Here is a 27,813-nt window from a genome sequence, read left to right on the forward strand (position 1 = left end):
CGGACAGGGAGGATGCTGCCCCACGCCGGCCTGGTCCGGTTCCCGGGTTTCTGTGATCACAACAGCACCTCGCTGCTGAAGGCGCTCAGCGGAACCCGTTAGGTGGGCTGCCTGGTGCCAAGCCAGGAAACCAAGCATCTAGCTTTGCCAAGCAGAGATCTGACCTGAGAGAAGGAAGAGCCCCCCCCCCGCCCGCCCCCCCAGGAGAAGAGCAGCCGCAAGGAAAGGGAAGGGGTGGGAGAGGACCCCGGAGCTAGGCTCCTGCTGTGCAGGGGGCTCCAGGCCAGGCCGGCCGCCCCTCCCCCGCCGCGCCCAGACAAGGCCCCCTTGTTTAGATTAGCTTAATTACCCTCCCCAAATCAGTGAACAAGGGTCTTTTTAGATGTGGGACTTTCAAAGTGCTTGGCCTTTTTCTTTTTTTTAAGATATCAAATGCTAAGCCTTTGTGAAATCGGGCACCTTCAGGGACCTGGGAGGTGGTGGGCCTTTTAAATGCGACAGGAGGCGTCCTGGTCCCTGCCTGAAATCGAGGGCCTGCTGCCCTTCCGGTGGGAACTGGGGGGTGCTGGTGGGGTGCGGGGGCCTAGCAGTGCGAATGAACCTGCTTTCTTGTAAGTGACTCTTAGAGGAGGCATTTTAAGAAGATTAACACTCCACAGACCTGGAGGGCAACAGCAGAACCCACATTCTGCTTTCCTTTTGAGGTTGCATTCCCCCAGGCCCCCCCCAGCACAGCGCATCGCAGCATCGCAGACCTGAGCCGATGCCCAGGGCTGGGGCCGGTGCCCGGGCTGGGGCAGCAGGCGTGGCGCCTGTTGAGTGTGCTCACCTCAGTTCAGCCCTCCCAGGCAGGCCTCGGGGTCCTGGGTTCCCTTGCAGACGTCGCTTTAAGGCCGGCCAGCCGGCCTGCAGGGGGAGCGGCTGCGTCCTCAGAGCGCAGTAAGCCGCCTCTGCCTGCACTCGCTTTCTGAGATTGTGGGAAATGAACCAGCGTCCGAAGGTACAGGGAAAGACTGAGTGCTGTGCGGCTGGTTTGGAGCCTGAGGTGAGACAGGGGTCACGCAGAGTCTGGCCACCCTCCACCCCCAGGGGTACACATGGTGCTGGGCATGTGGCCCCCGGGTCCCCAGCAGGTCCTCCCGCAGCTGACGGGATTTGCAGAGCCCCTCGGTCCCCCGAGCCTGGCCACCTGCCCGCCCACCTCTACCTGGCCTGCAGCCCAGGTGAGGGAGCCTGCTTCAGCCCTAAGTCCTTGGTGTTTCCATCCTCCCAAACCTGTTGGAGGATTTTGCTGGCAGCGCAGGGAGCTGCATTCCTGAGCCGGTGCCCGAGAGGCTGCCGGCTGCGTGCAGGAGGGACCTTCCACCGGGGCGTGCGGGCGCTGCAGGCCCGAGGTTTGCCTGGGAGCCCTGGAGCCAGTTGGCTTGGTCAGCGACCAGATTCTGCCCATTTTGAAGAAAGGACACTCGTGCGTGTGAAATACGCGGCAGCTCTTACAACAGGTGCCGGGGAGGGGGCGCGCGCGCTGGTCTGTCCAGATGCGGCCGCTGCGCTCGCACACAGATGCTGCTGCACACGCCGAGCGGCCCGGGCAGCGCAAGGCCGGCAAACAGTAAACCGGCTCCTCGCTGCCAGCAGTTGAGTCATCGTCTTAGGAAAATATATTTATCCCGAAGAGGACGGCATTTGGTTTGGAGTGGGAAAGGAATCGTTTCCCCCGAGTTACTCTGAAGGCGGGGGCTCGGCCGCTCCAGGCAGGAGGCGGCCGGGGGCACCCAGCCAGTGGGGAGCAGCGCTTCCTGGCTCGGACGCTGCCTGTGCAGCCGCTTCACGGGTAGTCGGAGTCGCTGTGGGGTGACTGGAAAACGGGGGGCTGTTAAGTTGACATCTAAACTCTTCCGTGCTGATCTCAAGCAGCTGTAAGAGGCGGTTTCTAGAATATTGTAAATACAGACATTAAGTGCATCTCACACGTCTCCGCCGTGAAGGGCTCGGGCGGGGGCCCAGCACCCTTTAAAACCTGCTGGAACGGGACGTGTCTCCCTTTTCTTCCTGAACTTGCGTGTTTGCTCCGACGCCTCGTGGAGTTTGTTTGATGGCACGTGCTTTCCTACTGGAGTTGAACTGACCACCCTCCTCCGTGACAGGAGGACTGTGACTGCAGCTCAGAACGCTGCTGGGTGGGGAGGTGTGACCCCCCCCCCCCCCCGGGTCCAGAGAGTCTTCTGCGTAGTCGTTACCAGCACAGACTCGATGGCGGGAGGAGGGTGTGAAATAGGCTGACCCCGCGTTGCTGCCCTCAGCCTGTGCTCTTAGGAGGTGAAGGCGGGACCCCAGCGGAGGCCCCATGCTTCCTGGCCGCTCTCAGGCGGCTGCCACCGTCTGCCCCTGACCCGCAGCCCCCTGAAGCCGGCAGGGTGTTTGTGACCACAGCCGCTCAGGCAGTAAGTAAGCTCTGGCCCTCGGGACCTCGCCCAGGTCCGGCGGGAGCTGCCCACACCTTGGCGGAGGCAGGGCTGCGAGGCCCCTGGGCTCCCGGAGTGTGTGGCCTCGCTGACCCGAGACACACCTGTCACTAGTTACCACACGCACCAAACAGACAGCCCTCGGGTGGGGGCCCCTGAAGGGGCCTCAATTACAATTAAAGGGATCGTCGACCTGCCCTGGGTGCCAGCGCCGCCCTGGTGCTGGAACATTCCAGGAGAGGAGTGCCTTCTGCTGGCGGGGAGGAAGGGAGTGTCAGTGGCTGTGGGTGGGGCCCTCGGGGCAGGACTGTGCGTGGAGGTTGGTGGGGACACGGTCTGAGTTCCCACACCTGAGGCTCCAGGCAGCCCCCGGGGAAGTGCTTCCACGGCTGTTTCCCGAGCCCGGGGGCGGGCGGGGCACGTGCTCAGTGGGGACCTGGTGCCGCTCGTTCGTCTGATGGTGAACTGCCTGTTTGCCCAGGTGGGCGCTGACGGGCCGGTGATGGCCCTTCGTAAACGCAGGTGTTCCCCGTGGTCGGGTTAACGGGAGCCTGAGCAGTGTCTGCAGTTCCAGTTTAATTTGCCAGAAAGGCGTGCTGGAAGCGGGCAAGGTCTGGGGGTGTGGGGGGCGGGTGTGGGCGGGGACAGGTTCTCCCTGCGGGTCCCCCCGGGGTGTGGGGGTCCCCCCGGGGTGTGGGCGGGGACAGGTTCTCCCTGCGGGCCCCCCCGGGGTGTGGGGGTCCCCCCGGGGTGTGGGGGCCCGGGTTTGGGCAGGGACAGGATCTCCCTGCGGAGTCCAGGAGCCTGTGCTGCGGGTCCCCCCTGCGCGGAGCACAGTTCTGGGAGGGGTCTGCTCGTCCCCGGGGAGAGCCACTGGGGGGTGAGAGGGCCCAGGGGTTCCCCAAGGCGGGCCTCTCCCGAAACCTCCCTGGGCCCGCTCAGGGCGGCGGCTGGAAGTGGGACCTGCCTCCTGCTCTGGGCTGCCGGGAAGAACCTGTCGCCGCGAATGTGGACGTGCGTTTGGGGACAAGACCTGTCCTCAGACCGAGGAGCCCTTTGCTCCCAGGGGTCAGGGATGCTAGGAGCTGCCCCGATGGCCGTCAGGGTTTGTGGTTCTGACAGCGCCCCTCGCCCACTCTGGGCACGTGGGTGGAGGAGCCTTAAAGGAGCCGCCTCCCTTGTCCCTGCTTACACCCTCTTGGCGTCTCGGACCTGGACACTGAGTCAGGTTCTTAACCCAGAGGCTTAGGGAAGGCCGGGCCGCTGAAGGGGAACTGGGCCTCGGTGACGGCACAGCACGGCCGCTTGTCCTAGACGCTCCCTCACCTCCCACCCGGTGCTGCCTGAAACGGGCCCTGGGGTCAGCCCCTCAGGCCTGCCCACTGCTACCCTCTGCTGGATGGAGCCAGACCTTCCGGGCCGGCCAGGGCCAGCACTGCTTCCCGTCCTCCGCCCCGTCCTGCACCCCTCCTGCCCCCCGTGCCCCATGTGAAGGCAGCTCTGATTTGGGAGTGGGTGCTGGGTGGCTGTGGAGCCGAGGCTGTCTGCTCTCTGATTGCCAGCTCAGGCTCACGAGCCCAGTGGGACAGGGAAGGGAAGCGCCCCGGAGTTATTCGGGTGGCTAAGTGCTTCCGCTCCTAAGGGGGTGCAGAGGCCGGCGCCCCTGTGCTTCCGCTGCGGCGGTCCGTGCCCGGCCTGTGCAGGGAGCGTGGGCGCCCTGGCGGGGCCATCCCTGGCCTCGTGTCCTTGGCCCAGAAGCCGCCCGCTGATCCAAGCTCCAGCTTCTGGGTTGTAACCAGGGAGCGTGATGAGGATTTGTTCCTGGCACTCAGCGGGCCTGGAGAAATAACACTGAGGGCCGGCCTCCCTCTCTGCAGGACCCGGCCAGGGCTGAGCTGTGTTCCCAGTAGCTCCACTCAGCAGGGAGAAAAGGAGGCAGAGAGGGTCAGTAACTTGCCCAGAGCCACACAGTCAGTGGCTGAGCTGGGGTGAACCTTGGAGTGTTGGGTCTTTGCTAACACCGAGCGGGTGTGGGGGCTGCGGGCTGCCTCCACCCTCCGGGAAAGCTGGGTCCTGCACTGCACCGAGAACGTGTGTGCGCCGTTTGGGATGTCATGTCTTCTTCCTCCGTAACTCCCCGTAAAGGAGTGCGGTTAGCACGAGTCCGATGCCAGTGGAACTGGGACCCTGTGTCCGAGGACCCACAAGGAGCCGGTGGCAGTGACAGGAGTTCAAAACGCCGTGAGAGATGGAGGCCGGACGGTGTCGGAGCCAGGCGAGCGGACGCGGCCCGGGGCCGGCCCTCATGGCATTGTCACCAGCTGCTATCGGCCTGTCCTTGGTCCGTCCGGCGGTTGGCGAGGCTGCGGCAGATAAGAGCCTGCGCGTGTGTCCGTTGTGGTTGTGCGGCTCAGATAGGCCTGTGGGCCTGTGCGAGACTCTGGAAGCCGGGCCAGCGCGGCCGTGGTTGCTGTGCTCATGATACGGTTTGGGGAAATAGTTCTCAGCCATCTTCCTCAGGATCCCTCAGAACCCGGTCCATCTGGGGATGGTTCTGCCCACACAGTCCTGCCTGGGCGGGGAGCCCTCCGCGTGGCCGGGACCCGGGGCCTCTCCCCACGGCGCTGCCCTCTCCTGGCCACGCAGCGGCTGCTCGGCTGTAGGGACGTGCTTACCGCTCTGCGAAGTCACGGGCACAGGTGACTCAGTTGCCCAGGCGGAGGGGCAGGGCCACCAAGTGGGCTGTAGACCGCTTCTGACCTCCATACTGCCATCGCGGCGAGCTGAACACGTTCCTGGTTGTGTGTGCTGAACTTGGGGGCCACTGCTGATTCGTTCTAATGGAGCGAGTCACCCTGAGAACCCGGCCGCATGGTGCTTTGCGGGGTGGTGTGCCCGGCTCTCAGCTCTCCTCCCCGAGTGTTTCCGGGGCCTGCGCAGCCCTGCAGGAGTCCCAGGCGCCCGCGTCTCTGGCAGACACTCAGCGCCGAGGCCACGGTGGGGACCGAGGGAGTGGCCAGGCCTCGCTGTCCCTGGGGCATCTGCGTCTCCTGCACCCTGACCTGTGCCCCTGGATCAGCCGGGGCTTCTCTCCTGGACTCATCCCCCCTGGGGGCCAGCTCTCTGCCAACATAAGACCTCGAAACATAGCGGTGCCTGAAGCCCACGGGAAAGACAGTGCGAGCCTGGCAGACCCGGGCCTGCTCCGCGGGACCCCACTCGCCTTCCCGCCTGCGAGCCGAGGCAGCCGGGTGTGGCCCGGGGGTATCCGCAGACAGCGCTGACAAAGGCCACTCACTGTTGGCTTTCTGGGCGGAGTGTGTCTCAGCCCGGCGTGCCCTCCTGGTGGGCCTGGCGGAGGGTGCGGGGAGGGTGCGGGGGAGGGCCACCACACGGGAGCCTGGTCTGCGGCTCAGGGTCCCCCGGGCTGAGGGGGGCTGGCCTGGTTCTTTTTGCCACAGCTGGTCTTAAGCCCCAAACCAGGATTTCTCAACTTTTCAACCCATTCTTTCTCCCTTTTATTTTTTGGGGGGGCTGATTTTTAACCCTGGGAAGATCTTGTCTAGATTTACATTTTCTTAAAAAAAGTTGCAAGACAGTTTTATGCCTGCAGTATTCGCTTCCAGCCTGAGCCACAGGAGCCACGCTGTGCTGGCTGCCGTGGGCGTGTGCCCGTGGAGTGCCCTGCGTGTCCCCCTTCCCCGTGGGGGTGATGTCAGCAGGCCGCCGTCTTGGCAGGGAATTGTTGAGTTCCTCGGGGCACCCGGGCCGTGTCGGAGGGACCTGCCTCCAGGCTGCATCTGATAACCAGAGGACCAAGGCCTGGGAGCTTCTTTTTTAAGTTTTCACCCGAGGATGTTTATTGATTTCAGGGAGCGAGAGAGAGAAACATCGACCGCTGCCTCCTGTGTGTGCCCCACCGGGAGTTGAACCGGCCTCTTTGGTGTAGGGGACGACGCTCCAACCAGGGAGCACGGCCGGCGACCAGGAGCTTCTCGATCAGCCCCTCCCAGCTGTGGAGCTGGCAGTGCTCACCGCTCCCCGCTCCAGCGCCCCGTGCATCTGGCTGGGGTCGCTGTCACAAGCTGTGGCGGCCTTCTGTTGCCAGGAAGTAGGTGGCCTCCGCATGTAGCCGGGGAGGGGAGGGGGGGCGTTCGGCCAGGGCCGCCCGGGAGGTGGGCAGCGGCACCGAGGCCCTGGCCGCACAGCCCTCCAGCCCGCAGCTCGGGCCTGTGGCCAGCAGGTGGGCCCACGGAGCAGAGGCCGTGGGACGGGGGGCCAGGCTGGGCCTGTATGAGGGACCAGCCTCGGCCTTCCGGCCGCCTGGCATGGTTTCCTGTTTGGCGAGAGCTGGTGGCCATGGTCCGTGGTGCCTGGGCCTTGAGGAGGTGGCAGAGGAAGGAGCTGCGTTGGCCCCGGCGCGGCGGGTGCTTGGTGCTGCTGTCACGGAGCTCGGCGTGGTCACGTCGCATGTGCACGGCCACTTCCTCCTTCCGGGGCTCCCGCTGGCTCGGGCAGTCCGAGCCCCGGCCGAGATGCGGGGCAGGAGCACGGGGAGGGCTGGAGGAGGGCAGCCTCGCCAGCTCAGCCTGAACCCCGCGCCCCGCGCAGCCAGGCGGGCAGCCCTGCGGGCCACACGGTCCCTGCGCCGGCGAGAGGCCCGCCCGCGTCCCGCACGTGCAGCTGCAGCAGGTGCGCCTGGAGCGGCTCCGGCCTCTGAACCGGGAGGCCGTGTGCTGCGACCTGGTTTCTTCCTCACTCGGTCTGTCCTCCGCTCGATCTGGGCTGGGTCACTTCAAACGAACGGGCCAGCCCTGTACACAGAGCCTCAGCACAGGCCCCCGCCCCGCCAGCCGCGTGGCCAGCCCAGGGGAGCCTCGGCCGCCGCCTGCCGCCGCCCGGCTTCTCCGACGGGGTGCCAGCCCCGCACCGCTGTGCTCAGGTCAGGTCCAGGCGAGCGCTTGGTCTCGCGCTTCTGGTGTGACTGTCTCGTGAGGCCCAGAGCACCGTCCGCTCTGCAGTGCCTGGGCGGCCCTCCTCGCTGTCTTAAGCTTAGAACCCACCCTCCTTCCTTCCTTCCTTCCTTCCTTCCTTCCTTCCTTTCTTCCTTCCTTTCTTTCTTTCTTTCTTTCTTTCTTTCTTTCTTGGTTTTTTACCTGCTTTTTTTCTGTATGAAACTAAATTGCTCAATCCCGTTCTAAAGGAAACTACAGAAGGGAGGGCTGACTGAAAAGTTATGAAAAGGTTGTGTAATGACCATCTCGGGGCAAGAATTCCTGTACCGTCGAGGGGCCCTGTTCCCGCCCCTCCCCCACTCCAGCTGGGTGGTTTCTAACCTGGTTGGGGTCATGGATTCCTTTGAAAATGTGGTGAAGGCTGTGGGCCACTTCCCACAAAAACACACGACCCCATTTTCTTAGGGAGGGAGTGCTCACGGGTCTTCGGCTCTCCCAGCGAGGAGCCCTGTCCTGGAGCTGCCGCCTGGCTGCACCGGGCCCTGCGAGACGGGAACTTGGCTGCCAGTCTGAGTGGGGGATGGGGATGGGGGTGCTCAGTGCTCCAGAAACAGGTGGACGGGCTGGCGCTGGCGAGGGCACGCTGGCCCCTGAGGAGTGGCTGGAGAGGACCTGGAGGGGGTGGTGGCTGTGGTTCCTCGTTGGGACCGCGGTTAGCAGCGACTACCGCGGGACGGGTGGGGGAGGGAGGGGCACGTGCCTCGGAGGCAGCCTCGGCGGGTGCCGTGCGGATGCCCGTTCCCGTTGTGGGAGAATGTGGGGTGGTTAAAATTAGCAGCGAGAGCCGCAGCGCGAAGGCTGTCCAGCGGCATTGAGCAATGTGGTGCCCAGATAAGGCTTGGGAGCGGGTGGAACTCCTGGGCCCGAGCCTGCGGGCTCCTGATCCGTGGAGCGGGGGTTCCGTGAGGGGCACTCTGCCTGAGGCCGGGCCACCCGCTTGCCCAGCCTTGACCGTCAGTTCCCTGGAGGCCCCCTCAGAGGTCACGCGCACAGGCCACGGGTCTCTGGCACGTGGCCACTCAGTTCCTCTCAAGTCAGGCCAGTGACCCTCCAGCCCGGCCTCTCGGCGTCAGCAGAGGCTTGGGCGGCCCAGCTGCGCCCCGAGCCCGGACGGCCGCGTCCCACTCGTGTGCAGGCACCCCTGCACCCTTCCAGCGGTCGGGGGAGCGGCTCCGGTGGGGAGTCCGCTGACGCCCGGGCACCTGTGCTGTGCTCTCGGGGCCGCCCCTGCAGTGGACGGGAGGCGGGAGAGAGGCCTGTTTTGAACTAAGATGTTTGATCTGAGTCTTCCTTACGGAGCAGGCGCCGCCTCCGCCACGTGTGCGCTCGCCGCCACCCGGCAGCCCGGCCACGCTCCAGACCCTGTGTCCCTCTGCCAGCCTGCCTCTCCCACAGGCAGGCAGGACCCCCGCACCCTGCCGTGCTGCGGGGGCTCCCGGAATATCCCTTCCTGCCCAGCCGCAGGCGCGCACCACGCGGAGCCGAAGGGCCAGTCTCCGCGGGGAGGGACGGCGGTGCTGGAGGCTGGCGGGGCCTGGCGCAGCCGCTGCTCTGGAAGCGGGCGGCGTGGTGACAGGTGGCAGTCACCTTTATGGCCTGTTGTTTCTTTATTCTACAGAGAGAGGAGGGAGAGGGAGAGAGAAACATGGATGTGAGCGCAAAACATGGACCTGCCCGACCCCTACCGGGATCGAGCTCGCAACCCGGCGCGTGCCCTGGCCGGGAACCTCACCAGCAACCTTTCAACCTCTCAGTGCACGGGACGCCGCCGGCCAGGGGAGCCACGCTGGCCGGGGCCTGCACTGTTTTCTGGGTAGACTCACCGCCGCTCAGAAGGATCTCTGTAACCAAGCGCATACTTCCCATATTTGTACGTGACCGTCTTTAATTGGTTCAGCCATCTAGGCCGGAGGCGGCATCCTGGTCCCGGGCTGTTCTTGGAAGGGACCGGGCTGGAGGGGGGAGGCCGTCCTGCGGGGGAGGTGGTCCGGAAAGGGCACAGCCGCTGCCCTGGCCCTGCCTGAGGCCGCTGCCTTTTGAAAGCGCCGTTACGCCCAGGTGACCTCACCTTCCAGGCCGCGCGCGGCAGCTGAGTCACGATGCTGCAGATTGCACCCGCGGGAAAGGCTGGTTCTGTGCTGCGGTCATGTCTTCTCCCTGTTAACACGGGTCTGAGGAAAGAGCGAGGTGTGTGCGATTACGGTGTCTTACAGGCTCCCCGCCGCCCTGCAGGCCTTTCTCCTGTGCTGGGCGGCCCGGGTGTGGACTTCAGGGTGGGACTAAGGCTCGTGGAGGCCCAGGCGCTCGCTCCCCCCGCCTCCTGGCTGTGCCCTGGGGTCGCGCGGTGGCCTGGGCCCTGCTGTGCTGCCCGCGCCCTTCTGACTGACGGAGAGCCTGCGCGTGCTGCGGCGGGAGCCGTGCTCTCCACGGGATCGAGAGAGGCGTTTCCCGGGCCGCGCACGGGAGGTTGGGGTGTGGCCGGCGTGCTCGGGTGGACATAGGCTGCCCTTCTGTCCCATCTCCCCCGTCCTGCGAGGAAGAAGTCCACCCTTATCTTCAAGGCCAAAACCAAGGCCGTGTCCAGAGCTGCTGTCTCAGGTTAAAGCTTAGCATGTGGGCCCGAGCGGTCTGCCGCAGGCCCACGGCTGCAGACCGCGTGGTTGCGTGTGTTCTGGGCGAGAGCTCTCTGTTCCCTGGGGTTCCATTATCTCCGGCGTGGGAACGGCTGGGAGCTTTCTGTGTGAGAGTGTGATTGTTGAAACCTCACCAAGGATGTGTGTGCTGTTGTTTTCTAGTTGATCTTAGAGAGGAAGGGAGAGGGGAAACTGATGTGAGAGAAACATCGATTGGTTGCCTCCTGTGCACACCCCTCCTGGGGATCGAACCCAAAACCTAGGTTTGTGCCCGGACCGGTACCGGAACCCAGGGCCAGCTGCCCCCGGCGACCAGGGCCTAAGCTTTTTCAAAATAACCACCTTCCCAGCTCCTGTGGGCTTGCGCTGCTCCGGGCCTCACTCCCCCGGCTAGACCGCGGGCCCCTCTGCTCAGGCACCGCCCCTGCTCCGCGTGTGGGGGCGGGTGCTGATCCTTGGCGGGCAATGCCGCGGTCCCCTGGAGTGTGCAGGGTAACTTCCTGGTGCAGCAAGCCCGCCCGGCTCCCCAGGGGCTATCCTTAGCTCCGTCCGCTCCCTCTGCTCCCCCTCAGCGACATCTAGCTCCCGACGCTGCCCCTCTTGCCGTGCAGGTGGCGTGGCAGTGTCCCTTTAACCTGCTGGTGTCACTGCTGGTTGGAAGAGCAGCTGCTTCTGCCTTCCTCACCGTCTCAGACCCACTGGGTGGGGGGGGGCTGCTGACGCCTGGACAGACCGGGGTCTCCTGGCACGCCCCACAGGAGGGCAGCGCGGCGTCTCAGGCCACTGTCTCGGTGCCTCCGGGGGAAACCAGCACTCACTCTGCGGGCGCCCTGTTCTGGGAGGGACCCAGGAGGTCTGAAGAGAGAACGTGCTGGAAGGTACAGGTGCGGTCTGTTTGCAGGGGTGCGTGCTGCCCTCCTGGTGAGAGACCGAGATGGGGTGCATCTCGGGCTGTAAGCTTCCTGGAGGCGCAGAGGGAGGGGCCCCAGTGGAGACTGGCCATCTGCCTGGGCCCAAACCACCTCGCTTCGTTCCAAACCCCGTCCCTAGAGGGGAGGCTTACACTCAGACCCTCCCGGCGCAGCTGCTCCCCGAGGGCTGGCGGCCGGCGCGCTCATGCCTTTTCGGGCAGCGGGGATGGGGGTGATTGGGGCTTCCCAGGGGGTAGCATCTCCCCCAGGGCCCCCTGCCTCTGTGCATGGGACAGCCCCCCTCTTTCAGGCTGGTAAGCAGTTGCATCCTGAAAAGCATGTCTCCGGGACACCCCACTTGACTGACATGGCGAATTCTGCAAGCCCTGGGGGCGCCCCCTCTGAGTCGCCACTCAAGCCCATTCTTGGGCGGCTTCGGGGTCTCTGGGGAAGACGCGGACCTCCCGTTTGCCGACGTGCTGGCCCGCGGAGCTGCGGCCCCAGGAGGAGCGCCCGGATCCCGCGTGGCGGCTGCTGTGCGTGTCGGTGTCGGCACCGACCTCCGCCGTGTCTGTCCTCACCTGTCCTGCCCTCCAGCTGTCTGCTGCTCCATGCTTTCCCTCCGGGTCCGTCTGCATCTCAGGAAACGGCTTCGGTGGCCCGGGTGTGACCGAGGGCCGGCCCCCCAGGAGTTTAAGGGCGAATCTGTTCAGGCACTGGGGGGCCCTGTCCCCCCCGCGGGCCCTTATCCAGAAGAGCAGGCCACGCCAAGGCCTGTGCCCCTGCACGGGACACAGCGATGGGTTGAAGGTTGAGCGACATGTGCAGCTGGGAAAAGTGGGGCGCCGCCTATGTGCAGGGCGGCCGTGCGCCCGGCTGGGGGTGAAGTGGAAGCCTGGGAGGTGACGTGAGCTGTGGGAGGCCGGTGGGGGAGGGAGGCCGTCAACTGTGGCGGGTCCTGTGGCTGCCAGCACCCACGACGTCAGGCCCAGAACCACGTGGTGCAGGAGGAGCGCCCTGGGCCGCGGCGTGGGAGGTGTGAGGTCGTGGGGGGGCCCTCTGGTTCTGCGCTGGCACCTGCTCTCCCCGCGGGGCCTCGCTGGGGCCTGCACTGTGCACAGAGGCCCTCATGGCTCTGCGGCGACACCCCCGGAGCACCCGCTGAGGGAGCAGCCCGCACCCCCCTCTCCCGGCCCGGACGGACGGGTGTCGGGTCGGGTTTCGGCCCCTCCCAGAGCTCCGCTCTAAGCAAACAAACAGCTCCGAGTTCCCCGGGCCTCTGGCCAGATGAGAAATATTTTGGATCTGGTGACCTTTTTCTTGGGGTCTCCGTTCACTGTGCGAGGTTGTGACCCGGATTCTGTTTCAGAACGGGAGGCACAGCTAGTTTTCAGAGCGGCAAATAAGGGAAAGAATGAGGGATCTGGGCGTCCGTCTCCGGAGGCTCCCCTGGGAGGGACGTTTTTATAGGCGCCAGACGTCCTCCCAGCTCCGGCCAACTTTCCGTCCGAGGTGGGGGTGCCCGAGCCGGCCCCCCTCTCACAGGGCCCGCTAGCCAGGCCTGGGCCCCGTGCAGCACACCTGCCCGCTGCAGCTCGGGCACTGTGGCCCCCGGCGCTTCACCCTGCAGGGCACCGGCTCACGGAACGGCAGGGCAGCGTGCGTGCCGTTGAACCCCGAGAAGGAAACGTTGCTCAGCAGGCCCGGCGTTGTCAGCTGGTGAGGGGCGTGTTCCCGGGAGCACCTGCTGAGAGGACCCGCCAGCCGGCCTGCACCCTGGCCGCCGCGGTGCGTGTGAGACGTGGCACGTGGGCTGTCCTCCCCACCCACCGCACCCTGCCGTGGACCCTGCACCCACCACACCGCGCGCCCGGCCTGGCTCGGCACCGCACGGGCCTGGGCTGTCTGCTTGGCCGCCGGCCCTGCCTCCCCGCGGGGCGGTGGCCGCGGGAAAGCCCCGGAAGCTTTGTGCTTGGGTCGTGGAAGCTGACTGACCGCAGGCCCTTTGCTGCCTGCGGCCTGGGGGCCCCGGAACCGCCCCACAGTCAAGGCTGAGATGGGTGTGATGTTGATGCCTGGAGTAACTGGCGAAGCCGAGACATTCCGGGCTGCCGTGCTGGGAGCGTTCGATTCGGCCTCCATTCCGCCTTGCGCCCCCCCACCCCGCCCAGCTCTGGCTGGAGCTGAACCTGGGCTCAGGGCGGGCGTCGTCTGGGTTGGTTGTGGGGACAGTCGCGAGGCTTATGGCAAGTGTGGGTGCAGCAGCAGCAAGATGGCAGGCGTTCTAGGCGGTCGGCTGGTTTGTGGAGCCTCTGGACTGCGGCCTTGGCCAGAAACACCTTCTGGCCACCGGGACTGGGCCTGGGGGAGCCGCCGGCAGAGGGCTCAGGGTCCCACCCGGCCGCTGGACGCGGAGGCCCAGACCCGGCCCTGCCGCCTGATCCCATCGCGCCCAGGGAGACACCGCCTCGGAGGCGCGGGAGGAAAGGAAACGGCCCCAGCCTGTGGCCACTTGTCCCGGCTCCGGGGCGACACGGCGGCGTGCGCCCCGTCCGAGGCTGCCTCGCGGGAGGGGCGGCTTCTCGGAAGCTGGCTGAGGTGTGTCACCTTGGACGACGACTAGGACACGCGTGCTGTTTGGGAGGCAAGGGAGCCCGAGCAGGAGGGGTGCGCTGAGCACGGTCCTGAGTGCCCCTCGCACCCGTGCAGTGACCTCGCGGTGCAGTGACCTCACGCGGGGACAGAGCAAGGCCTGCTGGTGGCGGGACTCGGGCGGAGGCAGGACCGCTGGAGGGAGGGATGGATTCCGCGTGGCCGTGGCCGTGGCCGTGGCCGTGGCGGGGCCGCCTTTCTGCTCCAGTTTGAGGACTCAGGGCAGCGGCCCCCAGGGAGGACCTGCTCTTCCAGGCACCGTGAGCATCACCTGCGTCACCCAGCCCTCAGGGCGGTTGTAGGGTGCTGTCCCCTCACCATGGGACAGGGTGAGCGTGGGGTCACGGCTGTCGTCAGAGACTTGCGTTTGCGATTCAGACTTGGCACTGTCCTCGGCACCACTTCCTGCCCTCAGGCCGGGCTCTGAGCTGGTTCCAGGGCAGGGCGGGGGCAGGAGCGTGCGGGCGCCTGTTTCAGGGGGGCCTGCCTGTTTCGGGGGGCCTGCCTGTTTCGGGGGGCCTGCCTGTTTCAGGGGGCGCCTGCCTGTTTCGGGGCGCCTGCCTGTTTCAGGGGGGCCTGCCTGTTTCGGGGGGCCTGCCTGTTTCAGGGCGCCTGCCTGTTTCGGGGGGCCTGCCTGTTTCGGGGGGCCTGCCTGTTTCGGGGGGCCTGCCTGTTTCGGGGGGCCTGCCTGTTTCAGGGGGCGACTGCCTGTTTCGGGGGGCCTGCCTGTTTCGGGGGGCCTGCCTGTTTCGGGGGGCCTGCCTGTTTCTCAAGGGGTCTGTGCTGGGCTGGTCAGACAGGGACATAGGAGTGAGGTCCTTGGGCTGGTCTGTGGGGCCCTGGCTGACCGGCTGCCCCCCCTCAGTGACCCTGGAGGCTGCTCTGGGTCTCACTGAGCTGGTCACTTGCTGGGGAAGCCGTCACGTCGCTCGGGCCATGCCTGGCTTTGTTCCAAGTTGGCCTCCAGGTCCTGTGGAGGCTCACGCCATGGTATTGAGTGCGAAAAGCTCCCCGGTGACGCGGGTGAGTGATGGCGAGTCTGGTGCGAAGCGCCGCCTCGGCCCCCGCTGCACGCCACCCAGCGGGGGTGGGGGGGCGGGGAGGGGGCTGCCAGTGGCAGGGCTGTGTCCGTTGCCTCTGGTCACCCAGGCTGTGTAACTGTCTTTCAGGAAATTAAGTTAAACGGAACCGAAGCTGAACTGCTCCTGTCCTTGAGATCTGCCCTTTTCACCGACTCCTCTTCCCAGGGCTTGGTCTTGCGGTGGCTCCTTGGGGCCCAGCACTGCCCTCTCCGCGGGGCGCCGGGCCGGCCCCGGGCGAGGGCGGAGGGAGCGGCTGGGCCCTGCCCTCGCCAGCCTGGTGCTCTTCTCCTTTTCTTTTGGAGCCGCTTCTCCGGCAGCTTCCACTTCTCTCGTAGGCGAGCCCAGCTAATATTTATCCTCAAAGTATCTTAACGATGCCGAGGCCGCGGCTGCGGGGACTCCTCTCTGAAAGGGAGCTATTGTTGCCGATAAACTGAGGCACTGTGCACAATGGCCGGGTTGTGTTTGAACTTGCAACCTTTAATCCAACAGTTGGTTTTTGTGCACAGATAGACTTGTTCGCAGTTCCTGAAGAGGGCTTTATCTTTGTGGCATTTGTTTGTTTCTGGCGAGCCTTTGGCTGGGCGGGGGAGGGGAGAGCTGGTGGGAACTGGTCTGGTAATACTTCAGGTGCTGCTGGGGTAAGGCTTGGCCGGCTTTTTAGGAATGCGACTTTGCACTAGAGCCCTGCCTTTCTGTGAACTGTTCCTTTAAAGCTGGAGACGCCTCGTCCAGAGGGAACACTGGCCTCACACGGAAGGAACGGGGATGTGAGTACAAGACGGGGTGGGTGGGTGGTGGTGTCCACGTGTGGTCAGATTCCGGCGTAAAGGAACCCAGCTGATGGTGAACGTACGCCTGAACAGCACGCAGCGCGCCCCGTCCTGAGGAGGCCGCTTCTCCGTGAATGGAGCCCCTTTCTGGGTCAGTCCGCTGTCCCTCCCGGAAGCCTCCTGCCGACAGGCCGGCTCCCACGTTCATTAGCCCCAGGGCGGTAGAGGGCCCAAGTGAACCGCCCTGGAGGCGTGAGGTGTTCCTGGGCCCTCGCCAAATGGGGCAGAGTGGCCCCTGCCCGGCCGCGGGCCCCAGCAAGGCTGGCCCAGCACGCGGCTCCTGTGCAGTCTGTTCTGTGGGACCTTAGACCTTAGTCCGGCCCAGCACGCCCTCCCGGGTCAGCTGACTCATCATCCTGCTGACTTCCACTCCCGTCTTCCTGCTGTTTGTCTGTCTCCCTCCCTCCCTCCTGACTCATCCCGAGCGGGCGTGTGGTCAGCGCGCTGGGCTGCGGGCGGCCACTGGTGGCCCAGCACGCCTGGGAGGCGGCGTCCCCGCCTTCCTGCTGTCCCCACTGCACACAGGCCCATCCCTGCCCTTGGCCAGCGTCCTATGGGTTTCAGAGTCGTGCTTAAATGATTGTGGGTTTGCTGAATGGTTGTGGGGCCCTGGGTTCCTACAGGGGAAACCCCACTGTCTCGCTAGCTTGGCCTTCCGGGCCGTTCCCAGCGGTGCCCTCACGCTGCGTTGCTTACTGGACGCCGTGATGAGATGTGCCTGTCAGAAACGACGCTGTTACAGGGCACAGCTCTGGCCACTGAAAGTGCGCCCCAGTGTCGTGCAGCCATCACGCCGTCCGGGCCCGGGACGCATCTTCCCAGCGGACACTCGCCCGCCCTCCTTGGACACTCACGGGAACTGCGTGCTGTGTTCACAGGTTGAACGCGTGGCCCCAGGACGGCAGGGACCTGAGCGCCCTCCTCCCCCACCCCCGGCAGAGCCCGCCCACGGTGCCAGGTGCGCCAGGGCCACATCCCTGACTCGGGGTGGGGTGCGGGACGGGTCACCCCGTCTCCATAGGAGGAGAGGGGGCCTATCTGAGGCCTTTCCTCTCGGCTCATTCAGATCCTGTCACGTGAGTTCACCGCACGCGTGTGTGTGATGTGCTTGGGCCCGCTCTGCCCAGGTGGCCCGGCTTTCGTCTCCTAGTTCCCAGGAACCCAGCGTTCATGCTCACGGAGGTCTGTCCGCTCAGCGCAGGGCGGCTCTTCGGGGAAGTCAGGGTCCTTCTTGCGCTTGGGGCCTTCCCGTGCCCCTGACCACACTCCACCTCCATCGTTGTTTGACGGCATGGGGAGCTGGCTGGTCTCGGACGGTGTCGGAGTGGCGAGTGGCGCCGGCTGAGTGTGGACCCACACCCTCGGCGGGGAGGGAGGGATCGGTCTGTAGAAGGCGGCGTGGGTACGTCTAAGGTGCTGGGAACCGCTCGCCCTCCCGCGCTCACCGGGACGGCAGGTGCCGGGACCGCTGGCCGCTTGCCTCTGCTCGCTCACCTGGCGCTGCTGGAGGCTCATTCTTCGCTGCTCAGGGACGGCACTCGGAGCCGGGCAGGCACTGCGCAGGCCCGAACGGCAGCGCCCACAGGTTAGCTGGGAGGGTGCCTGTCAGCTGATGTGGGCCTCTGGCCGAAGGCGGGGAGGGTGCGGCCCATCAGCCAGACGCGGAGCAGAGCTCCCGCACTCCGCCCGGCCTCGCTGAGAGGGGAGAGGAGAGGGCTGAGTCCTTTCGCCTCAATGGCCACCGAGCCTAGCAGTCCAGGCCAACCACGCGTTAGCCTGGTGCAGTGCATTGTGGGAGAATCCGGGATGAACAAAGCAGGTGGGGTGTGGCTAGGGGGTGGTGCTTGACTTCAGTCCCGTGGGGAGAAGGCTGAATAAAGCAGAGTGAGATCTGAGCTGCCAGCGGGTGGGGCTGTTGAATGAAAAGTCCTGTCATGTGACTGAGGCCTGTGGTGGTCATGTGACAGACCTGGAGTGGATGCGGAGGGAGCAGGCCTGGGCCTACCTGCGTGGCTGGTCTCTGGGCACCACAGCACGGGAGGGTCCCAGCCCTGGCCCAGTGCTGGTCGGACTGGGAAGCTTCTGGATGCACCACGTGCACCTGCAGGAGCTCCTGGGTCCAAAGGGGCTGTCAGACCTGCCCTGCCCCCCCCACCCCTCCAGGGGGGCCGGGCTGCTGGCCTCGGCGAGTCCGCGCCACCACTCCTGGGTGTCTCTCCACATGGCAGGACCCTGTGGTGTTGGATAGGCCGGTGAGAAAGTTACTGGGAAAGGTAGTTCATTGTCTTATTAAAATAAATTTTAGGCTTTACGGAAACAGAAGGAACATGATTGTAGATCACCCAGCGATTGCACCTTTCCTCTGCATCCGTCCTTGAAGGGAACTCGGCGTGCCACGTGAGCTGGTCTAGCCCCTGCTCCCTGCACTTCCTGTTAGCTGTCAGCTCCGGGCACTGTGGGCTTTGTTTACCAGGCCTGGTTAGGACACTCAGGGTTCTTCTCCCGCTTCCCAGAAGCACCTCATTAATACAGAGCAGCCCCCTGTCTCCCCGCCCCTGGAATTTCCTAGGTGTGTGTGTGTGTGTGTGTAGGGGCGGGGGGAGGAGGGGATGAAGGTGTCTTTGTTACATTAATGAGGTGGCTTTTGGAAAGCGCTGGAGGGTGGGGGCAGCTGCCAGGAGCCCCGGCCTGGTGATCAGAGGCCTGGAACTCTGCCCCCCGAACCCCCACCCCAACTCTGTGGGGGGGCTGGAGGGGGAGCTCAGTGGCCGTGGCCCAGGACCAGTGATGAGCCTCATAAACACCCGAGGGCGGCTCCTGGCCTTGGAGCCAGACCACCTCCGCGTGCCACGCGCCGGGCAGGCTCCGGGACAGAGCCGCTTTGTTCGCCTGCCTGCGCATCTTCATCTGGCTGCCGCCTCGCGTCCTTCAGGTCCTTTGGAATAAATCCATGACCTAATGAGGAAACGGGTTTCCCTGAGTTCTGTGAGCCTTTCTGGCCAATTATTTGAGCCAGGGAAGGGTCCCGGCCCCCCTCTGACTCACAGCCGGCTGGTCAGGCCACAGGCAGCGGCTCTGGAGCCTGGTCTCCGCTGGAGAGGGTCTGGGCAGAGCTGGATTCTGGGAGCCCTGCTGGAGTCGGGGGGTTGCCGTGGCGCGGGGAAGCCTCCACACGCGTGGGAACGCGCATTTCCAGGCGTCTGATCCGTGTTGGAAGGACTGGTTTCTAAGAAGGCGTCCTGGACGGCGCCTGGCCTGTGCGCCTTCCCTCCAGAGGTGACTGGGAGAGGAGGGCTCGTCCTCAGAAAACGGGGTCTCGTCTCAGGGGGTTCTGTGGTTTGGTCTCATTTACACGGTGAAGAAGCTCAGGGCAGGCCGCCCCTCCCTCGCCTCCCGGGGGGCGGGCTCTCCAGCTCCCGGCCACGCCCCTGCGCTGAGCCGGACAGGAGAGGGAGGGCCTGACCCCGAGGAGGGGTTATGAGACCAGGGACTTGACACGACGAGGAGGGGCGGCCTTGGACCAGTGTGGGGCTCAGCAGAGCCGTGGTCCTGGGTGGGGGGCAGCCCTGACTCCTCCTCGCTGCGCCGCTGACTGGCAACCCCAGCCAGGGGGGCACGGAGTCGGAGGGGCGGCTTTGTGGTTCGTCATGGCCCTGAGGGAAGAACAGGTGTGACCAGGCCAAGGTCCCCGCCGGCTCTCTTCATCCATCAGAGATTCACCTTTAAAGCCCGTTTTGATTTTGACAACTTGAGTGTATTTCATACTTCCCCTTTAAGAACACGGGCGGTTTGGGTTTGCCTGACACGTGGGCCACGGTGCCAGCCGCTCCCCGGTGTCGGACCGTCGCCCCAGTCTCCCTGTGCGTGGCGTCCTCTCCGGAGGGCAGACCCCGAATCGGGAACCGCTCTGACGGACGTGCTGTGTGAGCGCGGCGCAACATCGGGGTTCCCTCAGCCCGCCTCCGAGGTCGGTCAGCGGGATTCTCAGACGTTCGTCCTGGTTGTCCTGAGTGTCCCTGGGCAGCCTGGGACCTGCGTCCCCTCCTGTGGTGAGGGACGGAGGCCGAGCAGACGGGCACCTGCCCGGGCGTCGGAGGGGGCGATCGGACGCCGCACGGCTGCTCACCTGGCCTTGCAGGTGGGCCCTGAGGCTTCCTCTCGCTGGCGCAGTGGAAAGAGGGCTGCCTGTTGCCATGGCAGCCACAGCCTCATTCCTGCTGGAGAGCTTGTCCTCCCGGTCAGGGCTGGGGCTGTGGACAAGGGGAGAAATCCTTGACTTTTAATTGAAAAACAAGAAGCCGCCTCCTCAGCCCACGTGCGAACCAAGGACACGTGAAGGGCGGAGGCAGAGGGCGGGAGCGCGTCTGGTTCGGGGACGGCGACTGGGGCAGCGCGTCTGCTGGGGGCAGTTCCCGTTTCCGTGTCATCCCCCTCAGCGGGCCTCTGGCTGGGAAGCCGCCTTGGGCCCAGCGGGAGTCCTAAGCGATTTCAGGAAATGACGTGCCCGCAGGTTTGCCTGACGCTCTCCTTCATCCTCGGCGCGGGCACTCGGAACCGCTGGGTTCGACGTGACGTCTCTCTGTGGCCTCGGTCCACAGCTGGTCTTCATCGCCTGCTGCTGTGGGTCTGCTCCCGGCTTCTGTGTCCATGGCGCCCGGAGAGGCCGGGGCCAGGACGCATCCGACGGGGTCACTAGCTAATGTCTAACAGTTAACGGCTGGTCCCGCTTCAGAAGCGTGGTCGAGGGCAGGGCCGGTGTTAAATGGCGGGTGCGCAAAACAAACAGCTGTGCCACACCCCAGCCACCATGGCACTGGCCGGAGGCCGCCTGCCCGGGCCGTGCGTGCGCGCCTGTGTCACGTGTGCAGGCGTGCTTCAGCCACACTGCGAACATGCGTGACCTCCTGACCACCTGCGGAGGGGTTGGTCACTGAAGGTGGCCATCGCGTCACGTCGAGTGTGGGACTCTGGGCAGAGGCTCAGGCCCGACCCGAGCGCGGGAGCCGGTCAGGACGGCCCTGCCGTCGGCTTCTCCCCCAGCAAATGGTCGGAAGTCACATGTTTTGGCATCACTTGCCCTTCAGTGAGAAACAGGACAATAGAGGAAGTCGTTGGTCGGAGCCATTGTCGGTTCACTTATCTGAGTGCATCTGCACAGCACGGCCCTGCTGTCAGCGGGCGGCGTTCCTGGGCGAGGAGCCTGTCTCAGGAGCGCTCTGGGCTTGAGTGGAAGGTCCCGGAATAGGTCACAGCGTCCACTTCTGCCGCTTTTCAGCCGCTGAGGAGGCTCTGGTCCAGAGCCCCCGCTTTCGGGGGGAGCAGGCAGCCCCCCGAGCTGCTGTCTTGCTCAGCGGGGGCACTGAAGGGGCTCCGCAGAGGGCACATTGCAGCGCCCATGCAGAGCAGCTTCCTGGCAGCCTCCAGGGAGCCCGTTTCTGGGCAGCAGACCTGGCTTCATGGTGTCTGATCGTCCCCCTGAATGTGATGGCCACCCCCCACCCAGGCTCGGCTGGCGGGGGCCGTGGAAAGCTTGGCTTGCTTTGGCAGTTTGCTGAGTGTGTGGTGCTCCCGGCTCAGCTCACCGGGGAGTGAGCTCCCAGAGCTGTGACCGCGGGAGGCTGTGCACGTGCCCGCCGCCGCTGACAGGATGCTAACGGTGTTTGTCGTTTCCGTCATATAGATGACAGTGACGCTACCTGGGTAACTGCCCTGGGCCGCTGCGTGTGCACTGCCTGACAGAGGGAGCCGCCGCGTTAATGCCTAGACTCCTTGACTAACAGGTAACCCGCCACGCCCTCGCCGGTGCATGGGACCCTCCGGGAGCGGCCGCCCCTTCCCCTGCGTCCACTTCCTCCAGCAGCTGGCCGGGCAGCTGTCCTCATTCCCTTCATGGCCTCCTGGGCTCCCCGTGCGGCCAGGCTCGGGGGATGGAACGGATGGCGCTGGCTGAGGGCTCTCCCAGGGCGCGCGCCCTGGCCCGGGGGCTGCATCCCCGAGGACAGGAGCCGTGAGGGCCGGTGCCGGGAAAGGGGGCCGTGGGCAGTGCCGCCGGGCGGGCTGGGCCTTGGGAAGAGACTGCAGGGACTCGGTGGCGGAGTGCGGGCGGGAGGGGTGAGGAACACGGAGGGCAGCAGGTGCCCGCCTGAGCGCGGGTGCTTCCGTCCTCTGCCCCACACACAGCCCAGGGCAGGCTCCCCCGAGGGGGCCACGTGTGGCCAGGATTAAGGTGGGACCTGGGCCGTCAGAGGGACTCAGCGGGACTCAGGCTGGGAGCCCTGCAGCCGGCCCGGTGGTTGTGACCAGCTGCGTGGGGCCGGCCGGCAGCCCCGACCGCGAGGCCGGCGACAGGTGGTGGGACACTCACCTCCAGCCGAGCACAGGCCGTCCCTGCTGCTCCCTCCTCCTCGGCCTGTGTTCCCAGGGCCGGTAGACGTTGGCTAGGAGCCCCCAGCTCTGGGGTCTAACCCCGGGTGGTAACTGGGTCAGGTGACTGTCACCGCGTGGCTTCCCTCCGCGGCTGTCCAGGCAAAGTGGGGACGTCGCTCGGGACTCGGCTGAGTCCGCAGACCTGTCGGCGGGGTCGCTGAGCCTGTGGCCGCCGTGCGCTGGGCGGTCTCAGCCCCTCATCGAGCCCTGCTCTTCCTTGTTGTTGTGGAGAGTAAGCCGCCAAGAACGGCCACTGCTGTGGGCCTCCTCCCTCGTTCTCGGGGCGTGGCTGACCGCGGGGTCCTTTCCTCTCTTGCAGATTAGCCGGTCGCTCGATGGGGAGCAACGGTGGAGCCCCTTCCCGTGTCAGCGCCCCGCCTCTCCGCAGCCACAGAGACCACGTCTGCACCTCCTCGGTCATAATGATGAAACTGGTATTAACTGAATGGCCATTATGGATTTGTAACTCGCACTCACAGTAATCCACAGCCACATGCTCAGAATCCAGCCAGAAGGCGCTCTGCTGGCTGCGCGCTGTGTCCGAGGGGGCAGTTGTACCGAGAGGAATAGAAGGATTACTCGCCGGGGAACGCCACGGAAGCAGAGAGCGGCGACGTCTTAACTTACCCTCACAGATACACGGTGGTGCTGTTTATATAGGTAGAGTAAGGGAGCACAGAGCTGTCCGGTGGTGATGAGAATGGCCCCGCAGAATGCCGACTCGGAGTCTCTGCCCGTGGCCCTGCCCGAGCTGCGGAAGCCTGCGGGCGCCGGCCCCGAGCCGCGCGACGAGACCGTCAGCGAGGGCTCCATCGACCGCATCCCCGTGCGCCTGTGGGTGATGCACGGGGCCGTGATGTTCGGCAGGGAGTTCTGCTACGCCATGGAGACGGCCCTGGTCACGCCCATCCTGCTGCAGATCGGTGAGTGCCGCCTGCCGGCCCTTCGCTCGCTCGGCACGCGGAGCAGAACGAGGGCTGGGCGTGGGCTCGGGGACCCTGGGGCCCAAGGCCTGGTCTCCTCCCTTCAGCCTCCTCTGACCCTCTGCTCCTGCCTGAACCAGGCCAGGGGAGGGGACGGTCTCCTGATGTTGGGGTGCAATCAGGTTTGGGGGTTTGAACAAGTGCAGTTGGCGTTGACCTGTCCCGACGGGGAGTGCGACCAGCCCGTGGAGGCAAGAGGTGAGCCTCGCGGGACACCTGGTGGGAGAAGACGCTGAGCAACGTTACCAAAGCCCCGTTGTCGGGGTCGCTGTCACCTGCAGTCTGAGTGGAGTGTGGGCCTCCGGTGGCGAGGGACCGGGTTGTCGCAAGTCCTGGAGTCCGCGGTCCCCGGGGGCCAGCGCTGTGAGCTGCTGGCCCTTCCACATCACGCGAGGTGTTCACTTCCCTGTTGTCCAAGGAAGCTTAGCGATCTGTAATTTCCCAGCCTGGAAGAGATTTGAGGCAGGGACCAAGCCATTCAAAAGCAGAGTTTCCCATGTGCTTGGTAAAGGATCTAAAATCGACGCGTTTGGGTTTGGGAATGTCCCTTTCCGCCTGTCACCGCACAGCGCTGCTCGGAGGGCGTCGGGGACGGAAGCCGGTGGTTTCTCAGGCTCCGAGGGCGCACAGCCGTCCCGGCCTGCCCGGCGCACTGCCCGCGGCGGGCTGCGTGTGTTCATTGCCGACGCCTCCCGCGGGCTTCCTGGGCCTCCCAGTGGGCTCAGGTGAAGGGTGTGCGGGTTTTCTGCTGGCGTCTCATCGGGGCTTGTCCCATGCGGGCAGTTCTTGTCCATTCCTCATGGAAGTCCTTGATCACATCCATGTTGCCGTGTTTTTGGCAGGCACCAGCCGTTAACTGTCCATGTTGCCCTGTCACTGTCTTAGTAGTATCTTGAAATCAGAAGTTTTAAATGGAGATGAGAACTGGCATGCCAGTTTTTTTCTCTTATTGTTCTTTTTTGTTTGAACTAGAACCCTGGCCTGACCCGGTCCCAGTGAGGCCCTCTCTGTTGTCTGCTAGACGCTCTGTAGTTCTAGCTCCACGGTCGGGCTGCCCACCCCGAGTCAGTGTGTACGTGGAAGAAGAGTTGAAGGGTCTGTGCTCACGTCATCTGGGAGGGGCTGGAGGGCAGGGTCCTGGGCCCTCCTCCCCTCTGACCTGGAGCTGGCCCTCCCTGCCCACCTGCTCTTGCTGCTGTCCTTCGTGGAGGAACCCCGGGAGGAGAATTCTCAGGCCCCAGGCTCAAGTCTTTTACAAGGGAGAGCAGAGCAGAGGGGAGGGCGTGGCATGGGCCGGACCCCCCTGTCGGCCCAGCAGACCCAGCCCACTGCACAGGCAGGCGGGGAGGTGCCGGCCTCTTCACGTGCCGCAGCCCGTGAATGGGGGTGAGGGGGCGTCTCCGAGTTAGAATCCAGTGCGAGTGGGGGTCAGACTTGGGAAACTCTGGGAACAGCCTGCCCAGCCCCTCCGGGGCCTGGGGCCTGTCGCCCACTGGCGACGTCTGTTCCCACAGCCTTTCCCGGGAAGGAGGCTGTGGGCGCCCGGCCACACACCCTCATTGTTTTCTTCTGGGTCCGGAAGCGCCCCGAGGGAAAGGAAAGTCCATGAAGAAAGGCCGGCTCCTGCCTGGGGTCTGACTAACGAGCGGGGCAGGCTGAGGCTCCTGCCGCCGGGAGCCCTGACCCGGGAGTCCTGACCGGGAGTCCGGACCAGGCAGCCCAGCCAGCGGGGGCCGGGGCCACTCCCCTGGAGCTGGCGAGGCTCAGGGCACTTTGTCCGTCCGTCTCTGTCTGTCTGTCAAAAAGCCAGGCTCTTCCCTTCTCCGTTGTAGCCTCAGGAGAAGCAGGGCCCCTGGGGTTTGATTTGGGAGAACGGGGTGTCCCTCCCTCTCTCCTGTGAGAGCACAGAAGGACCCAATCTTCTCCACTCCGGGATCGGGCAAAGGGCCTGGAGGCCGGCGAGGCAGGTGCGAGGTGACTCTGAGTCACCCATACAGCCCCCCCCCCCCCCCGAGCCCGGTGCACCCAGCCCCCCCTCCCAGAGCCGGTGAGGGGGGCCGGGAGCGGTGGGGGCAGCTTCAGTTGGAAGGTGACTGTTCTGGAGGAGGACGGGGTGGGGTGGTGCACGTAGCGCCGAGCTGCCCGCTTAGCGTGGATCTGGGTCCGGGTGGGGAACCTCTTCCTGCCGAGGCCCGCATGGGTATTGACAACGTCATTCGAGGGCCACACAGACCGGCCGAGGAGGAAGGGGGCTGCTCTGTCTGGCCCCTCACTCACTCACCTCCCCCCGGGCCGGGCAGGGCCAGACCAGACGGCTGCCCGTCCCGGTCTGAACGGGAAAGCTTACACTGTGTACGTTTTGCTACAACGTGTGAGATGCGGGGAAAGCCTGAAGGCCATAGGCTGTCCGGCGGCTGAGGGGACCCGGGGACGTGGGCCCGCTGTCCTTGCTGGTCCTGGTGCGCGAGCCCCCGTGTCAGGGCCCCAGGGCGCCTCCGACACCAGTCAGACCTGCCCGGGAGGCACGCCCCGCGGGGCGGCGTGGGTTCGGGTGGGCCTTGCGGAAGCTCCCGCCTCTGGACCAGAGGACGGCAGGCCGGAGCGCGTGGTGGTGTGTTTGGCGGGGAAGTCGGTTTCCGTGTGTTCAGATCATTGTGTTCAGAAACAATGACCTGTCAGCGGTAGTCATTTTTCCCAAGGAGTCGGCCTGTTCTTCCATCAGCCTGAGCCGTACCTGCGGGCCAGGCCAGCGGCTGGAGGGGACGGGACGGGGCGGGCCAGCAGAGGAGGAAGGAGGCTGGGAGGGATTGCTGCGAGGCCCGGTCCCTGCAGGGCGCAGGGGCTCCAGGTCGGGAGGCTGTCAGGAGGCGGTGCCCGGCGTGGGCGCTCCGCCGGCCTGGGCAAAGGCAGTGACGTGTGGTCTGAGAAGCAAGATGAGGAGGCACAGTGAGAATGCCGCCACTGCCCGAGCATGGGGGACAGCAGGAAAGGGCAGCTAGCGCCAGCCGGGCGCAGCGAGAGGGGCAGGAAGTGGGAGGCTGCGTTGAGGTGTGTGAGAGATCTGGGCCCTGGTAGGCAGGGGTCCGGTCACAGGAGGCCTCATTCGCCACTCCAAGGAGGTGATTACAGAGAGCTCTGGGCCGTTCTGCCCTCTCCCGGGTTGCACACGTTAGCACTAGTAAAGAGCAGCGGTGTTAGGCAGTCCTGATAGGGCTGTATTGTATTACAGCAGCTTTCAAACTTGCTGCATCATGATAATCTCCCAGAATTACAGTGATGACAGAACATGAACCATGTATGTACACGGGGACTAAAATCGACAGGAAAAATGTATCAGAACAACCAGTACAGTACGTGTCCACCACAAAGTACGTCCCAGGTGGCGGTGTTTTGTCCTGAAAAGTCCTTCACCGACACGAGCCGTCTAAGTGGGAGGGGCGCACCTGGCTGGGAGTAGGTGGGTAGGTGGGTAGGTGGGTGAATAGGTGACTAGGTGGGTCAGTGGGTGAGTATGTGGGCAGGTGGGTGAGTGGGTGGGCAGGTGGGTGAGGAGGTGAGGAGGAGGTGGGTGAGGAGGTGACTAGGTGAGTAGGTGGGTGAGTTGGTGAGTAGGTGAGGAGGTGGGTGAGGAGGTGAGTGGGTGAGGAGGTGGGTTAGTAGGTGGGCAGGTGGGTGAGTAGGTGAGAAGGTAGGTGAGTAGGTGGGTGAGTGGGTGGGCAGGTGGGTGAGTAGGTGACTAGATGAGTAGGTGGGTAAGTAGGTGAGTAGGTGGGTGAGGTGACTAGATGAGTAGGTGGGTGAGGAGGTGACTAGATGAGTAGGTGGGTGAGTGGGTGGGTAGGTGGGTGAGTAGGTGGGCAGGTGGGTGAGTAGGTGGGTGAGTAGGTGGGCAGGTGGGTGAGTAGGTGGGTGATGAGGTGAGTAGGTGGGCAGGTGGGTGAGGAGGTGGGTGAGGAGGTGACTAGGTGACCAGATGAGTAGGTGGGAGAGTAGGTGGGTAGGTGACTAGATGAGTAGGTGGGTGAGTAGGTGGGTGAGTGGGTAGGCAGGTGGGTGAGGAGGTGACTAGATGAGTAGGTGGGTGAGTAGGTGGGTGAGTAGGTGAGGAGGTGGGCAGGTGGGTGAGGAGGTGGGTGAGGAGGTGGGTGAGGAGGTGTGGGTGCCCGGGGCTTGCACAGTTTGGGGGCCTCTCCGAAAGGCACTGTGGTGAGAAGCTCCGCCTCGGGTGGGGGACTGGAAGCCACGTGGGAGAGGACTGCTCTGCAGGTCACGATGAGGCCGATCACGAGCTGGGAACCTGGTGGTCAGGGCTGCACGAGGGTGAACTGATGTGAAGGCAGAAAGTCGCCGGAGCCCAGGGCGGGAGGGCCGGCGCGGAGCCTGGGGCGGGTTCCTGCCGAGTCATCAGTTTCAAGCCGGTTCTGTGTGACCTTGATTCCTCTCCGCTCCCACACACTTCCACTTGCTGTCACTGTAGCTGTGACACGGGCGGGGGGAGGGGCGCTTAGGCCCAGCAGCAGCGGGGCCCCCCACACCCTTTGCCGGCCCCGGAGGCCCGCGCTACCACGGCTGGAGTTCTCAGGCCTCCTAGACCCCGTTCGTGTCCTAGAGCCACAGCCTCTGGCTCGGCCCGTCCTCGGTCCTCACGGCTCTCCTGACGGTGCCCACAGCCCACTCGGCCACACCGCCTGCAGTCCGCGTGGCTGCCGCCCCGGGCGCCCCCGCATCTGACCCTCGGCTCTCTAACGGCCCACGTGCCTCTCCTGCACCCTGACGGTTCCCTGGATGCAGGGCAGCGCCTGCGAGCAGAGGA

The 27,813-nt window shown here is 65.2% G+C and overlaps 1 protein-coding gene across 3 annotated transcripts in view; it reads left to right on the forward strand.

Annotated features, from left to right (window-relative positions):
• The window catches only part of SLC45A4 (solute carrier family 45 member 4), a 40,937-nt gene that overhangs the window by 2,311 nt on the left and 10,813 nt on the right, over positions 1-27,813 (forward strand). The window contains exons 2-4 of one of the 3 annotated variants that reach the window (XM_054708702.1): positions 21,272-21,371; positions 22,337-22,451; positions 22,678-22,940. In XM_054708702.1, the coding sequence (XP_054564677.1) occupies positions 22,712-22,940 (229 nt within the window). In that variant the 5' untranslated portion in view covers positions 21,272-21,371; positions 22,337-22,451; positions 22,678-22,711. Of the gene's footprint in view, positions 1-21,271; positions 21,372-22,336; positions 22,941-27,813 lie in introns of all 3 variants that reach the window. The other 2 variants (XM_054708703.1, XM_054708701.1) reach the window with 2 other exon arrangements.

The sequence above is a fragment of the Eptesicus fuscus genome, chromosome 19, assembly GCF_027574615.1.
Source record: "Eptesicus fuscus isolate TK198812 chromosome 19, DD_ASM_mEF_20220401, whole genome shotgun sequence".
Lineage (NCBI taxonomy): Eukaryota > Metazoa > Chordata > Mammalia > Chiroptera > Vespertilionidae > Eptesicus > Eptesicus fuscus.